The sequence below is a fragment of the Metopolophium dirhodum genome, chromosome 6 (genome assembly GCF_019925205.1).
Source record: "Metopolophium dirhodum isolate CAU chromosome 6, ASM1992520v1, whole genome shotgun sequence".
NCBI lineage: Eukaryota > Metazoa > Arthropoda > Insecta > Hemiptera > Aphididae > Metopolophium > Metopolophium dirhodum.
In genome coordinates this window covers 16,394,193-16,412,113 of record NC_083565.1, presented here as the reverse complement: position 1 = coordinate 16,412,113, position 17,921 = coordinate 16,394,193, and the positions used below count along the sequence as shown (strand labels likewise).

The 17,921-nt window shown below is 28.5% G+C and overlaps 3 protein-coding genes across 6 annotated transcripts in view; 1 reads left to right on the top strand and 2 right to left on the bottom strand.

Annotated features, from left to right (window-relative positions):
• Nucleotides 1-226: 226 nt before the first annotated feature.
• LOC132947244 (protein phosphatase 1 regulatory subunit 37) lies at nt 227-5,581 on the top strand. Its single transcript, XM_061017488.1, has 9 exons — nt 227-911; nt 1,003-1,247; nt 2,210-2,329; nt 2,393-2,543; nt 2,744-2,873; nt 3,225-3,360; nt 3,494-3,682; nt 4,446-4,571; nt 4,675-5,581. The coding sequence occupies exons 1-9, from the start codon at nt 722-724 to the stop codon at nt 5,572-5,574; spliced, it is 2,187 nt and encodes a 728-aa protein (XP_060873471.1). The 5' UTR covers nt 227-721; the 3' UTR covers nt 5,575-5,581.
• A 4,324-nt stretch (nt 5,582-9,905) lies between these two features.
• Nucleotides 9,906-13,008, bottom strand: LOC132947251 (small ribosomal subunit protein uS10m). Its single transcript, XM_061017502.1, has 4 exons — nt 11,592-13,008; nt 11,311-11,441; nt 10,230-10,431; nt 9,906-10,162 (listed from the first exon to the last, which is right to left on the bottom strand). The coding sequence occupies exons 1-4, from the start codon at nt 11,748-11,750 to the stop codon at nt 10,103-10,105; spliced, it is 552 nt and encodes a 183-aa protein (XP_060873485.1). The 5' UTR covers nt 11,751-13,008; the 3' UTR covers nt 9,906-10,102.
• Nucleotides 13,009-14,472: 1,464 nt separating this feature from the next.
• LOC132947246 (serine/arginine repetitive matrix protein 1-like) overlaps nt 14,473-17,921 on the bottom strand; it is a 33,146-nt gene continuing 29,697 nt past the window's right edge. For 3 of the 4 annotated variants that reach the window (XM_061017492.1, XM_061017496.1, XM_061017497.1), the window contains one exon: nt 15,166-17,297. In XM_061017492.1, coding sequence (XP_060873475.1) covers nt 17,263-17,297 — 35 coding nt within the window. In that variant the 3' untranslated portion in view covers nt 15,166-17,262. Of the gene's footprint in view, nt 17,298-17,921 lie in introns of all 4 variants that reach the window. The other variant, XM_061017493.1, reaches the window with a different exon arrangement.

Sequence of the window (17,921 nt, the reverse complement as noted above, 5' to 3'; positions counted from 1 at the left end):
CACATTCGAACATGTTTTTAATGCAATTTTTCGTTTTCGTTTTTTTTTTTTATTAATCTTCAACGATGCGCCAGACTGCCAGAGACCAGAGTAGCGTGCGAACATAGAGTTACGCAAGCGCAGCAGCTTGTGATTATAAAATATAATTGTTGTAGCCTGTTGGTAGTGCTTACTGCTTACCGCGGTTGTGGATCTTATCCGATGGGTCAATTTTACCAACCACTAACCATCGATTATGAATAATATTTTTTTCTCGACCGTCGTCGACCGACGTTTTCGCGTTTGTATTATTATTTTATTGGCAATTTTCGACGACTGACACTGACATATTATTATTATTATTTTTCGTCGTGGTCGGTTCGTTTCAATTCGTCTCTCAGCGACAAATTTATACATGTATATTACGCGCGTATACATGTATACGGTACGCGAGCGTTGCCGTTACTTTACGCCGAGTTTTGACCGACACCGAGTGAATCGAGTGAAGTGCTGCCGCCGCTGTTGACCAGCGACGACAACGACAATGCGTTATAGATGAAGCTCGTTTCACTCGCAGACGACCGCCGCCGAAAAAACCTTTTACTCTTCGACCCTCGCGAACGCGGTCAAACGACAGCTATAGATTGGAGCCATCGAAAGTATGCACTGCTGCCATTGCTCCTGCTGCTGCTCCAACTGCATAATACCATAATACCGACCGACTGAGCAACCGCCCACAGTGATGACTGAATGGAAATCCAGATCGTTACCTAGCAATTTCGAGATACTTTCCCTGTCAAATGTGCCAGTCGGTCCTTCTTGTTTACGTTCAAACTCCAAGAAAACATACATCAGCCGCAATGTATCTTTTCCGGACGATGAAAGTCAAATTGTCACTGGCGTTCTTGAAACTTTGCATCCTTGGGAATCCAGTAAATAATCAATTTTATTACCTAAATTCCATCCCTAACGTAATGTAGCCTCCGGAACACTGTGTATAATTAAACTTTTTATTGTTCTCAGTGGAAAACGTAACTGTAGAGTTACTGACAGCTAAATATAAACAATCATGTGAGAGACACAATACTAATCCATTATACTCGGTTCTCAATCAAATAAAATCTATAAATACAAATTTGGAGAGGAATGAATGTCTTGATCTAAAAGGTGTTTTACTGACCAATGTTGACTGGGAAAGTCTTGAAGAAATTTTTAAAAGAGTTCAGTTTAAAACTATAAACGTTGAAGCTACTGGATTAAACGATGATGTAAGACTACTTGAATGTTTTAATATTCTTTCAATTAAATTGGTTTGAAACCTTATAGATATAGGTAGGTACTGTATACAATATAGCCAGGACTTAGAAGTCTGATCTTAACAGTAGAAAGTTCATATCTATAAAATAAGTTTACTATTTAATTTTATTGCATGAATTTAATTAGGTACTTTGAATTCATTAGCTAGTACATTGTACCAATTTATTGTTAATTTTTATTTTAAAAATTTCCTGGGGAAGTACCTAAATACTAATTTTTTATAAACTTCCAAATTAATTTAAACAACTTGTACCTAACAAGTCTGAGTAGTAAAAGAAAAAAATAGGACTGTCTTTGCTCGGTTGCTGCACAAAATAATTAAATAATTATTTAAATTTAGTATGAATACACCTTAATTCAAAATGTTTTTGTTAAACAAAAATTAAACTACTTAATTCATATTTTGTTAACCATTTTTAATTTAGTTAATAACTTACTATACATTTTTTTATCCCAAGGTCTACCATTTCAACACCTTCCATATCATCAAATAATAAATACCTACCTATTGAATTGTGTAATAGTTCTTACTGATTTTAAATTAACATAGTTTTGATAAGATAAATTAATCTGTTAAAATGTTATATTTATATTTATATATTATTGTATTGAATGAGTATACCTAATGCAATTTTCATTAGTTAAATTTTGATTAAATGATAACTTAAAAACGTTCAATAGTATGCATCTCTTAAATATTGTCTATTCCGTATAAAAAAGTTTCTGAAAATATATTTCATCGAGTACCTACCTATAAATAATTGAACTTCAATAATTATTTAAGTTGACAGATGTCTCATTTTTTTATTTTTATACATATATATTTGTTTTATTAAGAACACAATAATTTGTTAGATATTAATAATATTTAATTTATAAATAATGTATTATAAATATATATTTTAATTTTTAGACGGCAATTGCATTGTTTGATATGTTAGACTTTTATGAATCTGCCATTTGTTTAAACATATCTTCTAACAATGATATTGGCACTAGAGGGTGGCAAGCATGTGCTCGTACGTTAAAAAAGGTGATTGGTAAATATAAATGTAGAAATAAAGCATTTTTGATTGGAATTTAAATTTATTTTCAGTCAAAATGTTTAGAAGAATTAGAAGCAAGGAACACAATACTTAATGAATCAAATATGACTTCTTTGGGTCGTTCATTAAAATTTGGTTCACAATTATGTGTCTTAAAACTTGAAAATTGTAATCTCGCAGACCGGCCATTAACATCATTAGGTGATTATTTTTAAATACAATATTATATACTATTATATTTATTTAATTATTTTAATTAATTTAAAAATGGTTGAACTCAATCATATCATTTGTAATTACATAAACCTTGAGGCATTATACCATCAATGTTAGATTTTTTAAAAAATTAAGTAAAAGGAAAAAATATCAAAATGATCTTAATAAACATATTATTGTTTCAGTTTCTTTAATAAAATTAAATAACACACTAAAAGAACTTTACTTGGGTGAAAACTATTTAAATGAAAATGATGCTAAACAACTTTCAATTTTACTTAAATGTAATACCACATTGCAGTTGTTGGATTTAAGGTAGGTAAACATATTTTATACTTGAAGGGTACAGGGGAAAACGGTAGTAGTCCATTTATGTAATTTTTTCAGGGTAGCAAAGTAAAGTTTATAGACTTCTATTCATCTAATAATTAAACAAAAAACTAAATAACAAATAACTATGGACTGAAAGGTTTTTTCACTGAATCGATTTCAACTGTCGATATTACTCCTTATTTGCTATCCAATCAAACCATAAAATCAAAATCAGAAATAATGGACTATTACCATTTTTTTCTTGTACCCTTCACTTATTTATAAATAACACAATTTGTACTAAAATATGTATGTACATATCAATACCTAATTGATCATTATTACTTATTTTAGCAATAATAACATTCAAAATAAAGGGTTTAAATTACTTTGTGAAAGCATTGTAAATCAAAATTCACCTTTGACAATTTTAATTGTCTGGAATAATAACTTGAATCATGAGTGTTCAGAATGTTTATCAAACTTAATGGTAATTATATATTTATAAAGAAAAACTCAGACATTTATTAACTATTTATAAGGGAAAGCATTATAAAAAAAATTAAATGCATTTTTTCTAAGCATAATAGTATACTAATAAATTTTGCTTATTTGATTTGTAGGGGTCAGAAACTAAATTAGAAATGCTCAATGTTGGGTTTAATTGTTTACTCGACACCATGGCTAGTGCTATTCAAATACCATTGAAGAACAACAAAAATTTGATACGCTTAGGATTGCAAAGTACCCAAATTACTTGTAAAGGAGTTAAACATTTAGCAGAAGCACTAGAAGACAATACTTCTTTACAAGTAAGTAGCCGTTAGTGTTTACTCACAATCTTTAAACTAAATACTAATTCTATTAAAAATCTATCTTATTTTCAAGTAAATGTAGTTTATTAGATGTTTATTTAGAGTTAAAATTAATTTACATAACAATTATTTAGTATTTAATAATATGCTAATCATAGAATATATAAACTATAATTTGTTATTCATGTGATAGATATAACACAAACATGGACGAATAAAAATTAATTTCTTAAATATATAGGTACACTAACCAAAGCCATTTGATGTATCATAATATGTTACATTTGAACTTACTATTGAAACAAAAAAATAATTTATTATTAATTATTAATAAAAAAATTGTAAAAGTTTTAAATTATCTATTTTTATTTATCATAAGCTCAGAATGAATATGTCTTCCAAAAATTGCAAAAATAATAATAATGTTTAAAAATGTTTTTAAACTTTTTTTTGTTTTCCATAAGTTCTTATATATTTTAACTTAAACATAAAACAATTTCTTATATTATAGTTGTTTACTCTATCTACATATCAATCACATGAATAATATTAAGAACCTGCTAGTTTTGTAAAGTGTTAAGCTCCTATAGTGTATAAGGATAATCAAATTAAATATGTTGTAATAACTTTAAGGTTTTTTTAAAAAAAAAGTAGTCTTTGTTTTGTATTTAGAACCTTGTTATAGTTATTATTAATGTCTTTAGATATGTTAACACATTTTAAACTTCCTTATGTATTGTAATATTGTTCGCTTTTGCAGAGATTAGATTTACGTGATAATAATATTGAAGTTGAAGGGCTGAGAAATTTGAAAGAGTCCATTTCAAAAAATTTTAGAATTACACGCCTAGATTTAGATCCTCTGCCACGTAACAAATATGCAGCTGTAAGATATTGTTTTTTTCATTTTATAATAATATTAATTTTAATGAATTTTCTCAATTGTGTAAACAACTTTTTCAAATTATTTATTCATTTATTGAATTTAGGATACAACTAAAGAGTATACAAATTTAACGGAGCAGATCAAACAAATGTGTGAAGAAAATGAAAAAAAACATAGTAGTAAACAAATTGACGACAATCTACTTGACCAGATTGCAGATGAGTCTAATATAACAAGAGCTATCAAAATACCAAATGTAGATTCTAGAAAGATATCTCTTACATGTGAATCATTAATGATGCAGTATACTTCACTTAAAAATCCCAATTATCTTGGTTCAGACGATTACTTGCCTATGTTGCGAGGAAGTAGCGGTAGATTAAGAAGCCCTGCTCCAAGTCCTATACACAGCCCAATTGCTAGTAGTCCAATGTGCAGTCCTTCAATAGCATCCACACGTAATCGTTTTCATGTGTCAAAAGTATCCGAACAAAAACAAAAAGAGTGTCGATTTAAGGTGACCAAATTGAACAATTTGAATGATAAAGCACCAACGGCTAGTAACGAGTCATTATCTGATGATTCTTTTGGTCCTACCAATTTGGAACTCACAGTTGATAGTTTGGATTTGTGCAAACATAAAAATGATACCAAAAAAGAAGATCAAAGAACTAGGAAAGTGTCCTGGGTTATGGGTTCTCGACCTTTGTTGACTTCATTGCAAAACATCACCACAAGTTTGGATCAAGCCACCTCGTCTGGAGTTGACAAGCTTCTCAGTTTATTCAGTCCTTTTTCCAGCGCAGACAAATCATCAGCGTCTATCGACACGGTTGAATCTAATGATTCTGTTTTTGAATCTGACCCTGAATCAAAGAAACCAGTTACACTGGATCAAGCAACTTGGCCACCAGTATTTGGAAGCTTGAAAAAAACCACGTCCATCTGCAGGCCATTATCAGATAAAGGTAGACGTAGTCTAAGCGATTTGCGTACTTTTTAAATTTGAAGTTAAAGAGGTAGTGACCATACTTAAACAATAATGCAAGTAGATCAAATGTGTTTAAGTTGTTTATTTATAATGTAAGGTCTCTCCCTCAACGCAAATCTCGTTTACAGTAGTATCTTTTACAAACTACATTGTGATTCACAAGCACATGAGTACAAATTTTGTTTTTATCATTGTTGAACAATTTATAAATATTTATGGAATCGTTTTTAGTTGTTAGTGCTTTATGTTTAGTTTAAACACACCCTCTAATCAAACATACAACTACTGTAACGAGAATTCACGCAACGATTAATTACATTATCTGGTGTACAAACAACTATGGACTTGAAACCATTAACAATATGTTTAAAGAATAATATTATTTTCTGATAATCTTAACATTACTTAAAATTATATCAAAAGAATTTGTACATTTTAATTTAATATTTTGAATTTTAAATATATTGAACTCAAATATAATATTATACAGGTGAATGCAATTTCTCTGTGACAAATATTACTAAGTTTGGTTTTTATGAATTGGTTTCATGTCCAGTGATGTTTTAAATTTATGAACTGGTCTCAGTATGATTAAAATTTAATTTTAGGTACTTATAATGTGTATAATGACATTGATATAATATTAAAAGTTACCAACCAGTGTTTTAAACAAATGGAACAAAAAGATAATCATATTATTGTTATATTATGTACATGGCTAGTAGGTATCTTTTCAGTACTATTTAAGCACAATTTTTTTGAATTTTAAAGTTTCTTGAGTTTACTTGACAATTCTTTGTATTTTAAATTCAAAGTATCATGTTGGTACTTCTCAACTTGTGTTGTTTATAAGTCATCTAATCGTTAAAAGTGCAATAATCGATGTCTGGATCCGACATGCAAAGCACAAAATGTTTTCAGACATTTGGGAATTAATAATTAGCATGAATTTGTATACAGAATAACATTAAAAATGTTTTTTTTTAGTTTGTTTATTTACAGAAAAACTTTGTTACAGTTATATATATTATTTTCTATTTTTCTTCTTTTTCCGAATTCTTGGATGTTTTTATTGACTGTGATTTTTATCTTGGGTTTTTCTTTGTGATAATTATTTTTAATGATCATAAAAATTATTAATAAATAAATATATAATAGGTATACTGTTTTTTTCGTTATATTCATTCAGTTACTTAAATTTTATTAAAACGAAAATATTCCAAAGACTGACATTTTCCAAACAGTATTTGGAAAGACTTAAAAGTCAATTTATTCACTAAAAAAAAACTTAACTCTTATAATATCATATATTTCTTTACAGGTGCCATTTTCTTTTACTTTATATAATGTTTAAGTCCAAACTAGTTGGAAAATATTGTTACCAAATTTACTATCAGATAATTATTAAATAGTAGTTAGTCTATATAATTACATTAGAGTTATTTATAGTTTAAAATATATTATAAAATCATATATAATATTATGAATGTAGCTTTAGCGTACTTAACTTAAGAGGTTTATTAATTTTTCTATTATGTTTTATAATATTGAATGAACATGTGTTCTTATAATGAATAAAGTTGCTATATATGTTTATGACCTTTGCATTTAAAATTAACGCTCTTGTCGCGACATGTTTATATAATATATAATTTTATGTTGTTATTTACATATTATTTTTTTGTTATTTCGAAAGAAGAAAAATAAATACTATGTTAAACTACGTCCTTTTTAGTTTTTAAAATATTACAAATTTATTAATTTACTTAAAGTTTATTGTATACATACACTATACACACACATATAATATATAAAAACATACATATTAATTTCTGTTATTTTTATTTTTTTATGGGGATTGTCTAAAATAAATGTAACTGACAATTATAATATTTAAACAGATTAAATCTTATCGTTATAATATATAAATATTTACTCTGTAGAAAAAAATCCTTATAAATATATATTACATTTATTTATGGCATACAACTTGTATTGTGAAATCACGTGTGTCAAAATTAAAACAATTTATCAGAAAATATTTTGAAGTCTGTATAATACAACACTATGTAATATTGGAAAGTAATAATAAAGAAAAAATGTAGATTGTTACTCACTGCTCTAGTTGTTTTATTGTTTGTGTTAGTAAATCTATTGCTCTTAATAGCGGAGATTTTTAAAACTTAGGATTTTTTATTTTTAACTGACCCCAAACGTGATGAAAGACAAAATAAAAAAAAAATATATCACTGTAAATTCATAAATTCATCGCTCCACTCAGAATCTAAAAATTAAAACAGTGATTTGACATAATTTAATGTATAAATACTGATAGTCCTTTTAATTTTTTAAAAGCAAATGCATATATGTATTGGTATAAGCTTTTTGAAATCTGATGAGAATTGTCTCCGATTTAGATCATTCTTATTAAAATAACACAAATTTTGCATATTTCAATGTTTTTCCTATTAAATACATATTTGAAGTTTATAGTGTATATTATTATTATAGTGCATTATATATTTGTTTTCATCGTATTTTCCCGCTCACGGCCACATAATATCGATAATATTATGACCAGTCTTTAATCTTTATTGCCGAAAATAAGATGACACACTCTTATGCGATGTATAATAGCAATAAATAAATTTGTTGTTCATATGAGTTCAAGTATTTGACGGAAGCCGATCGAGGCTAATATTTTATAGATTGAAGATAAAGAATGTTAAATGGCGAAGAACTTAGTGACAAAATACTTTTTTTTATACTTTTAAAACCTTTTTAATTACTTAATTAACTAATAGTAATACTTATTTTTTACATACTTTTAAATAAAATGTTTTCAATTCAATTTTAAGTGCATATTTTGTAGCATATAACAACATTTTTAGAAATATATTTTGAGGACTTTTTGTGCATATAAATCCAATTCTTACTTATAAATAAAAGTTATATAAAATCATGTTTTAAATTTTCAAACCATACTAAGTTATGAATATTAATAATAATAACATAATAATTTTAGAAAGAAACCTAACCTTGTAGATTTACTCTCAACATTTAATTTTAATTCTATTACAAGCAATTTACGAAAAACTTCAAATTTGCTTAAAATTTTCAAGCATTTGATGAAGCGAAATTTTTTTTAATGACATTTATAGATAAAAAAAACTAAATACATTAGGTATTGAAAATTCCAAATGTCTATAAATAACTCAAAGATAGTAAAATTATATTGAAAATTGTACCTTGTATAGAAAATGTTATTTTTATTTGTATTATATATTTCAGGCATCTATAACAAAAATAAATCAAAATTCTAATAACTAGTATCTAAGTTATTGACTACTGAGTACTCAAATACTAAGGATAATAATCCTTAAATATGTTTTTACAAAAGGATAGCATAACTATATGTAATATTAGATATAAAATACTTGGATCATTTATACAAATTATTTATATTGATGGATCAATAGTAATTACTAACATTTTCATATCATCTAAGCCTCCAAATCTACTTACCCTTTAGACATATTATATACAAAGTTATATATTAGTGATTAGAAGTAATTACTCTTAGAAGCTTAATCTAATATAATGACTAACTACTCTATATAATTGTGATTTAGTTACATTAAAATTCTCAAACAAATATCTGCTGAATAATTAAAAGTGAGGTGGTTCTTATTTGAAAAACAGAAGTCTGTATTGTCACAGGATCATCCTTAAGGTAGTAAAATCTGAAGTATTCAAAAATGTAGTATCCATGTCTATTTGAAAATTCCAAAAATCAGAGTTAAAAAATTTATCTAATTTAGCATAAATAGAGGATGAGCATGCTTAAAAAATCACTACGTATTAACAGGGTGTGATTCGTTGAGTATAGTTATTCCTCAACCTCGAACTTACTTTTTCGAAATTAAATCAATAATTACATTTCTGATTTTTGAAAATTTTTAGCATAACCAAAAAATGAAAATATTTTATCATCTACTTACTTATTTTTTTGTTATGTGAATCACCTTTTTTACTGTAAATTGTTAAGGAGATCAATTTTTTGAAAATGTTTATATATATAAAATTTTCTGGTTTCTATGTCAATTCAATTCACACTGATATTAGAGCCAACAATACAAAAACGACTTTGCTGAATACCGTTGGTACGGAATGTTGTAGGTTTGTAAGACGGAACCAATCCTTGTGGATTTAGTGACCTCTTAAATCAAAAAAAAATTTGACCAAAAACTGTAAAAGTATAATTTACTGTTTTTGACATAAGTTGGAATTGAATTCAAACTTTATATGAGGAACTATGATGTACACTAAGATCAACTGATATATACTTGTATAAGTAATAATATTTGATATATTTTACTGTTATATGAACAGTGTTCATAGTTGAACACCTATTAACAATAATAATCAAATTCAAATTAGTCAAATTTAATTTACAGATTTTACTATATAGAAATTGTTACATAAAAAAAAATTTATTTTCACCATTAAAAACTAAGAGTAATATATTATGATATATCATTTAAACTATTTCCGAAGACATATGAGATGAAACACTTTCAGGAATATTTTCTAGAAGTACCTGCAACAATTTTTTTAATATTTATGATTAAGATTAATTTAAATTCGTTAAGATGAAAATAACTCACTTTGGTTACTTTAAGTGCAACTCCTTCTGGTAAATTTCTTTGAACATACTCCAAAAAGGTTTCTGCAGTAGAACCAGTAAGCTTATGGAAATGAATGAATCTAAACCATGTCCTTACTTCATACTGTACTCTACACCTTTTATGGACGTGAATAGAACGTAATAATGTGTACCGTTCGTGGTGAGCTTTACGTGGGGACCAGCTAAAAAAATAAATTGTATATGAACACAACAATTCTCAATAGCGTTTTAATTCTAAATTAAATAATAGAATATGACATGACTAAAAAAACTAAACTGTATTTTGGCGCGGTTCGTTGGCTGCTACTAATCACGCAATATGACTGAGAGTAAGTAACGTCTACTACTATTACTTTCCGGATGGGTAACCTAAATTCATAGTAGCAAATACCTTGCCATACATACACATGTTGCTTAGCTACGGTTAACACCCATAACAACATTACCGTACCAACCCTACCAACCATATTCCATAATCCATACAATAGCTAATTGCCATAGTTGCTAAGCTCAAGTTCAAAAAAAAAAAAAAAATTAAGCTAAGTCATTACCTTTACATTAATAATTAAAAGTTAAAACCTACAATATTTTATAAACTTATACTATGTAAATATATAGATATGTAAAGAAAAAAAAAACTATAAATGTATCAATAGTCATAATAATCTACATTATTTATTTAACTTAATATGTCGTGTAATAGAAAAAGTAATAATTTAAACTTTCCATGATTTTTTTTTTTAATTTATAAAATTATTTGGGTATTTAATGGATTATTTTGTTAAAAGGTAAATATTATAATATTTCATAGTGAAGTCTGAAAGTATTTATTTTAAATTGTTTACTTATGAAGGCAAGTCACATATTACCTACATTTTTATATGATTTACATTTTAAGTACCTTGTAAGAATACATATTTCTATTCAGTTATTATAATATATTCAGCATTATACAAGAGGGCACTAACTCTTTTTCAATATGATACTATAAAAATATCTGTAATTTATGCTGTGATTATGTTATATACCATTTACTTTTATTTATAAAAATAATAACATACCATTTACCGATTTGAATCCCTAGTTCATTTGCAGCCATTGTTGCAAATTGAGTGTAACTCCGTAATACTGCACGATCGTTGCTACGACATTCAAATTCTATGGTCTTGTATAATTTATCCAGTTCTTCATTCTAAAGTTATAAATACATGAAACAAAGTTCAGTACTTCAATTTGCATTGAGGTATGCATGATATTATAAAAACAACAACGACGACGGTGATGAGTGATATCTAATCAATGACAACGATTAATCGCTGATCTATTATTACAATATTATTACCTGAACAGTAACAGACGCCAAATCATTTTGGTGGAAATTACTCTCCTCGGATATTAGTGGTTTGGCGCAGAACGATCTTGTCGATAAATTAAAATAAGAAGGCCACAACGCTGAAGTTTTTCTACTGTTCAACAATAAGGTTTTCAAGAAAGTAGTCATTATTTCTTGTCGTCGTCACTCGCCGAATATTGAAAATTATTCACACGACTCAAGATTCAAGAAGTTAAAATAATATGTTATGACTTTATATCTTTTATATCTATACTTATTAAGTATATCTTTTTTATAGATTAATAATATTATTCCTCCCTTATCACGTATCTGTTGTCATAAGACGTCATAACCATAGATAATATAAGAAACTGTATAACATGCGTTCTATCTTCTATCCATTCTTATATTATCTATAGTCATAACCATGAAGATTAGAGATATTATGAAAAAAAATATTAGTTCCACGAAACATATAATAGTATAATAGTATAATAGTGGTTATATCCAAGGTGTATTGATACATACAATCATATACAATTATACACCTTCAATACACCTTGTTATATCATAGAAAATTCTATGGTTATATTATGAAAAAAGTTATACAATTATTTCGCGCTTTTATTTGAAAACCAATGTTAAAATATCATTCCCAATTATAAATATAGATGGAATTCATTATTAAAATATAGAGACGAAAAACGTTTTAAATTGTTTTTTGACTTATCACCTGATGTGAATAAAGCTATATTGGCGTCTTGTTTTCACCCAGCATATAAACTTAGATGGATACCTGAGAATAATTATGTGGAAAAGAAACGAATTCAAAACTTGTGAATATAAATACTGTTGGAAAGTTTTTTACGGAAACCACTTTAATGGCCACATAATGCTGTGCCATACTGTTAGACGTCTAGAGAGCCAGACTAGCGGCACGGACAAAGATGGTTCACACCATGACTAAAATACTAAATATAGGAGGAAATTCTATTGGCAATTGAAAGCTTATCAACGATCAGGCCGGCGCGGTGGGTGGATCTGTAACGGGGAACTAGTAAATAATCTAAGACCGTGAAAATAACATATAAATTAGCAGACCAGTGTCCCCATTACATCTTATTACTTTCAACCGCCAATAGCGAAAAACGTTTTGCAGAATAAACGCCAACGTTTGAAACGTTGAAAAGGTAGAAATTCGAGAGCGCTTGGTTTAGTTCAGTATTTTTTATTTTAACCGTGATCGAGGTGTAAGACATAAAAAGGCAAACTCCGACTATCTCAAAGTTTACGACGGTACACAAGTGTGCAACTGCTATGCAAATAATATTAGCGGCTTCAGCCCAACTTAAATATTAATAATAAAAAAACACAGGGTCGGATGACCACGAGGTCGACCACTGCCCAACAATACGACGCGAACGTAATCCGACTGGTTCAAGCATTGGCAAAAGACAAAAAAGGGGTCCCTACAAGAGAGCCGTGGACGCCGGCCGGCGTGTGTACACCGTGGAGTGGGGACGACTCGTCGCGAACATTCCGCGCCGATCACGCGACTTGGAAAGCCATTTGGACTTTGTAGATTCGGCGGGAACAAAGGTTATAACATTTTGAAGTTCTGGATTTTGCGTATACTACCTATTTTACGGTGGGCGGAAAAAAAGCCCAGAAATATAAATATAAATATGAACACATAATGTATACTCTACTCCTAATTAGTAATTACCATGTACCTATAACAAAATATAATAATACACTATAATGAAAATAATAATTAATTGTTAATTGTATAAAATATAGATTGTAAATAAAATAAAAATATAAATATGAATACAATATTATGTATACGTTATGCTATATTGATTATTTTGCTATAACTTATAACTTATAAGCAGGCTTAGGGACTTAAAGCTCTAAAAAATACACAAATATGCATTATAATATGAATTTATATGCATTAAAAAAAAAATTGACCACTAAATCTTCGTAAATTTCACTTTTAACTTTAAAAAGTCATTAGTTAATATTCATATCTAATAATTAATAAATAATAAACAATAACTAAGAATTATTAATCAAAGATACAACTTTTATTATTGAATATGCAATAACTAAATTTGAAAAAAAAATAAATAAATAAATATTTTCCTTAACATTTTGAAAAATTAGACCGAGAATTAAATATTTATAATTTAAAATACATTTTTTTTTACATAATAATAATTAATAATCAATAAATAATGATTATACAAAAAAATTACAATATTTTTAAATGGCATAACTTTTCTACTTATAAAACAACTGTTTTATAAAAAAAAAGTTCTCTTTGGAAAATTTATATCATCAATTCTGAATTCTGCATCATTTTGAGTTTCTTGAAAATTACATTGTACGATTAAATATACTTTCTTATGTTTTTGAATGTAAATCTCCGACGATTACTGGGCAATACATTTTTGTAAATTGAGAATCTCCGTTCAACGTCTATACGTTCGATACAGGTTTATAGTATTATTTATACTTTCACAAAAATTATAACGAGATATGAAATGTATAGGTTGCAGATAGCTTATTACTGGAAGTATTAATATATTTTTTTTTCGATCGGTTGAAATATGTATATATAGCTATATGTTTCTATAGTTTTTAATTTGAAAATTGAAAAATTTGTCAAAATGAAGCATAAAAATTTTAAAATATGCACTTTCCTACAAAATCTATCAAATATGCAAAAATATGCACATTCAAATTTTAGATCTGATATTATGGCATCGAGAAACGAATTTATTTCGCACTCTGCTATATTTAACTATAATTAAAAAAAGTATGCAAATGCTAGAAGTCCCTAAGCCTACTTATAAGTCAAAAAACAACAGTCATAGCCCATAGGTATATACATACTACTATAAGTTAAAAGTGAAAAAAACATAAGTCTTAGGTACAGTGGCGTGGTGGACGGTATTTTCAGAGGTAATTGCCTCTGAGACTTTTCTTAAATAGAGGGATGGGTGCGGTAGCCGGTATCCTCCCGAGTAAATGTAATATGATATACTCAATAGGTAGTTAATAACGATCTGAAATATAATTAGTTATATTATATTAATACATTATTATGCATTAACACTTGGAATATTTGTAACTTCTGGAAAGTTTTTAGTTTGCCACGACATTGCTTAGGTGTATACATACTGAAATATTATCTGTTATCTAAATATAATTTTTTTTTTTATTGAACATAAGCCCGACGACTAAGGCTATTAGCTGTTGTAGGGATTATGAACTGTGGCAGGGACTAGGGGTTGGTACGGTAGGTTGTTTTAACGATTGTTACGGTATGTATCAAACACGTGCATGTGTGGCAAGGTTTTTTTAACTACTATGAACCCGGGTGGTCACCCATCCGGGAGCTAGTAGCTGTGGCCGTTACTTACTCCCAGTCGCATTTCGCGACTTGTAGCAGCCAACGCGCCACGCCAAGCCACCTAAATATATTATATTAGCACCTGTTTAGCATTAACCTATTATATTATTATTTATATAGCTGTGTAATTTTTGTATACATTTTAGTATGTATATACTTAGACTGATGTTTTTTGACTTATAACTTATAGCACAATATATCATGATTCATGACGTATAAATAATAATATTGTGTTCATATTTATATTTCTATGCTTTTTTTCCTTGGTGTTATTTTTTTTGGACTTTTTTACGTTTTTTTTTTCTGGGGTTTTTTCCACGATTCATATTTTACATACGCAGATTATTCCACAAATCTACATAGATTTAGTTTAACTCCAAAATGATTTTTAGAAATTTTTTATCGGAAATCTATATATTTCAACGAGTTAAGTACAATGTTGCAATCATAGTTTGTAGGTGTTCATATATTTGTGTTTAAATCTTTTTCCGTGGGATTTTTTTCCGCGATTCTAATAAAATATGTGTAATTATCCATCCTTATTCATGAATAGTACAACAACTATCCATCGTAGATTATTCATCGATATGAGTCTAATTTTAACTTAAAATGTTTAAGTTGTCTTCAACTGATAGGTTTCGTTCCGTACCTAGGTATTCTGTTTAGGTATGTATATTTGTATTCTGTATTCGTGTTCACGATGTATGTATAGTGTATACATTATACAGAGTATCATAGATATATATGTAGATCACGAATTAAGATATACCTTGTATGCTACTATATGTTGAAATCGAAGCACTCCTTCAGGTAGAAATATTGCATACAGGATAAAAAATAAATACCATTGTAAAACCAGTAACCACTATAGTTTCATCGTTCCGCTCAGAATCTAAAATATAATTTAAATTATAAAAAAATATTCTAATGGCTGCATTTGATCCAAAATAAAAATTGATGTCTCTAAATAGGCAACTTTTTCTGAATTACCTTAGCTTTTACATAAAATGAAATTATAAATTATATAATATTATAATATTATATTTTATTGAATGATATGATAATGCTAATAAGTAATAATAATGACATTATAAATTATGCTAACAAATTAAAAAAAAATAAAAATGTAATATTAACTGTAGGAAATAAGTGAATGGCAGTGCAATTTCTTCCACGCCTTCACAGTTTCCCCATGGCCCATACCCAAAACATAGCCCGGCGTCAACTCGAACGTTACGCAAATTCCTAATTTTCACCCATAAATTAAATCTGCCCTCCTCATAACTTACTATAAGTACGTCTATAATAAATTAATATCCCAGCATAATAAACTATCAAAATATTTTTCTCTTAGTTACAACTATAATGCTACAATGGACTGTCACATATACATTTCGTCGTTTCATTTTCATTAAATAATATGATCAATGAATTACAGCGACGATTTTAATACGGTACCTAAGTGTATTATAACACGTTTTATAAGTTTATAATAATATGATTATCGTTATACCCACGGTAGATTATAGTCTATACCTAACCAAATTTGTTTTCTGCATTATTGTTTTTCGATAAAATTTACCATTGTTTCGTATATACACTTTGCATCTCTGCTCGCCTGTTGAACGACGATGAATATCCAATTATATTTATATAACCACAAACCCGGGCACGACGGCGAGTAGTTTGCGCCCGCAGCGCCAATATAACTCGCATATTACAATTTACAATAGTATAGTAATAAAACATACGCAGTCATCGAAAATACGACAAACTTGATTAATTATTATCGGTACATAAAACCAACGGGACCGTTGCCGTTTTGGTCAGTGTGGGATAGTGTCATCTGATCGTCTAAAGAGTCTACTACAGCCACCACAAAAGTAAGTATATACTGTATATTATATGATAAATGCACTGGTTACAGAGTGCCATTCAGCGTGTACGATGATAATATACTTAAGTCATTGACACGATTTACATAAAACTTAAACCATGAACACCCCTTCAAGAAAATCGTCCTACTGGCTACCGCGGTGCTGGTACTGGTCGAGGTCGTCGGTCACGCGTTGGCGGACGTGGGCATGTGCATACGGAACTGCGCGCAGTGTAAGAAGATGTTGGACGCCTACTTCGAGGGCCACTGTGCGCTGACGCCTGCGTCAAGTTCAAGGGCAAGATGATACCAGATTGCGAGTATATAGATTCCGTGGAACCGTTCCTCGACAAACTCGATTCATCTACACCACGTATCATCCGTCACTCAGCACCCTCCATGACCGATCGTATTATATCTAATTACGAACAATTATATTATATTCGATACATACATACTGCAGCCATACAGGTCTTTACCGACATACTAAATAGTATGTTAATAAATTATAGTTTATTGATGCTTGATTAAAATGAAAACATAATCCATAATATGCGTATGTACGATAGTATAGTTAAACAAGGATTAATATAATAAATCGATATTACGATTACCATGATTATTATTATAATTAAATAAGTTTGAAATGATTTATTACTGGTTTCAAAGTCCGGATAGTTGGTGAGGACTGTGCATTATGCAGTGTTGGGTAGTAACGTAACGAAAGTAACGCGTTATTTTGCTAGTAACGCGTTACGTAATTTCATTAGAATTATTTCAGCAAGTAACGAAAATGTAATGGAAATTACTTTTGAAAAGTAATTTCTATAGAATAACACGTTACAGTTTCGAATTATTAAGTACCTATACCTACCTATTGCGAATTCAAAAAAACAAGTTTGTCTATCACGCGGGTATTATATTATTATGTTTACCAATCTGATATTTATATACATTTAATTTTAACCCGCCACATTTCAGTTTTCGATGGTTTTGACATTTGACATGTCGAATTGCACCTAAATCACGAAACAGTTTATTC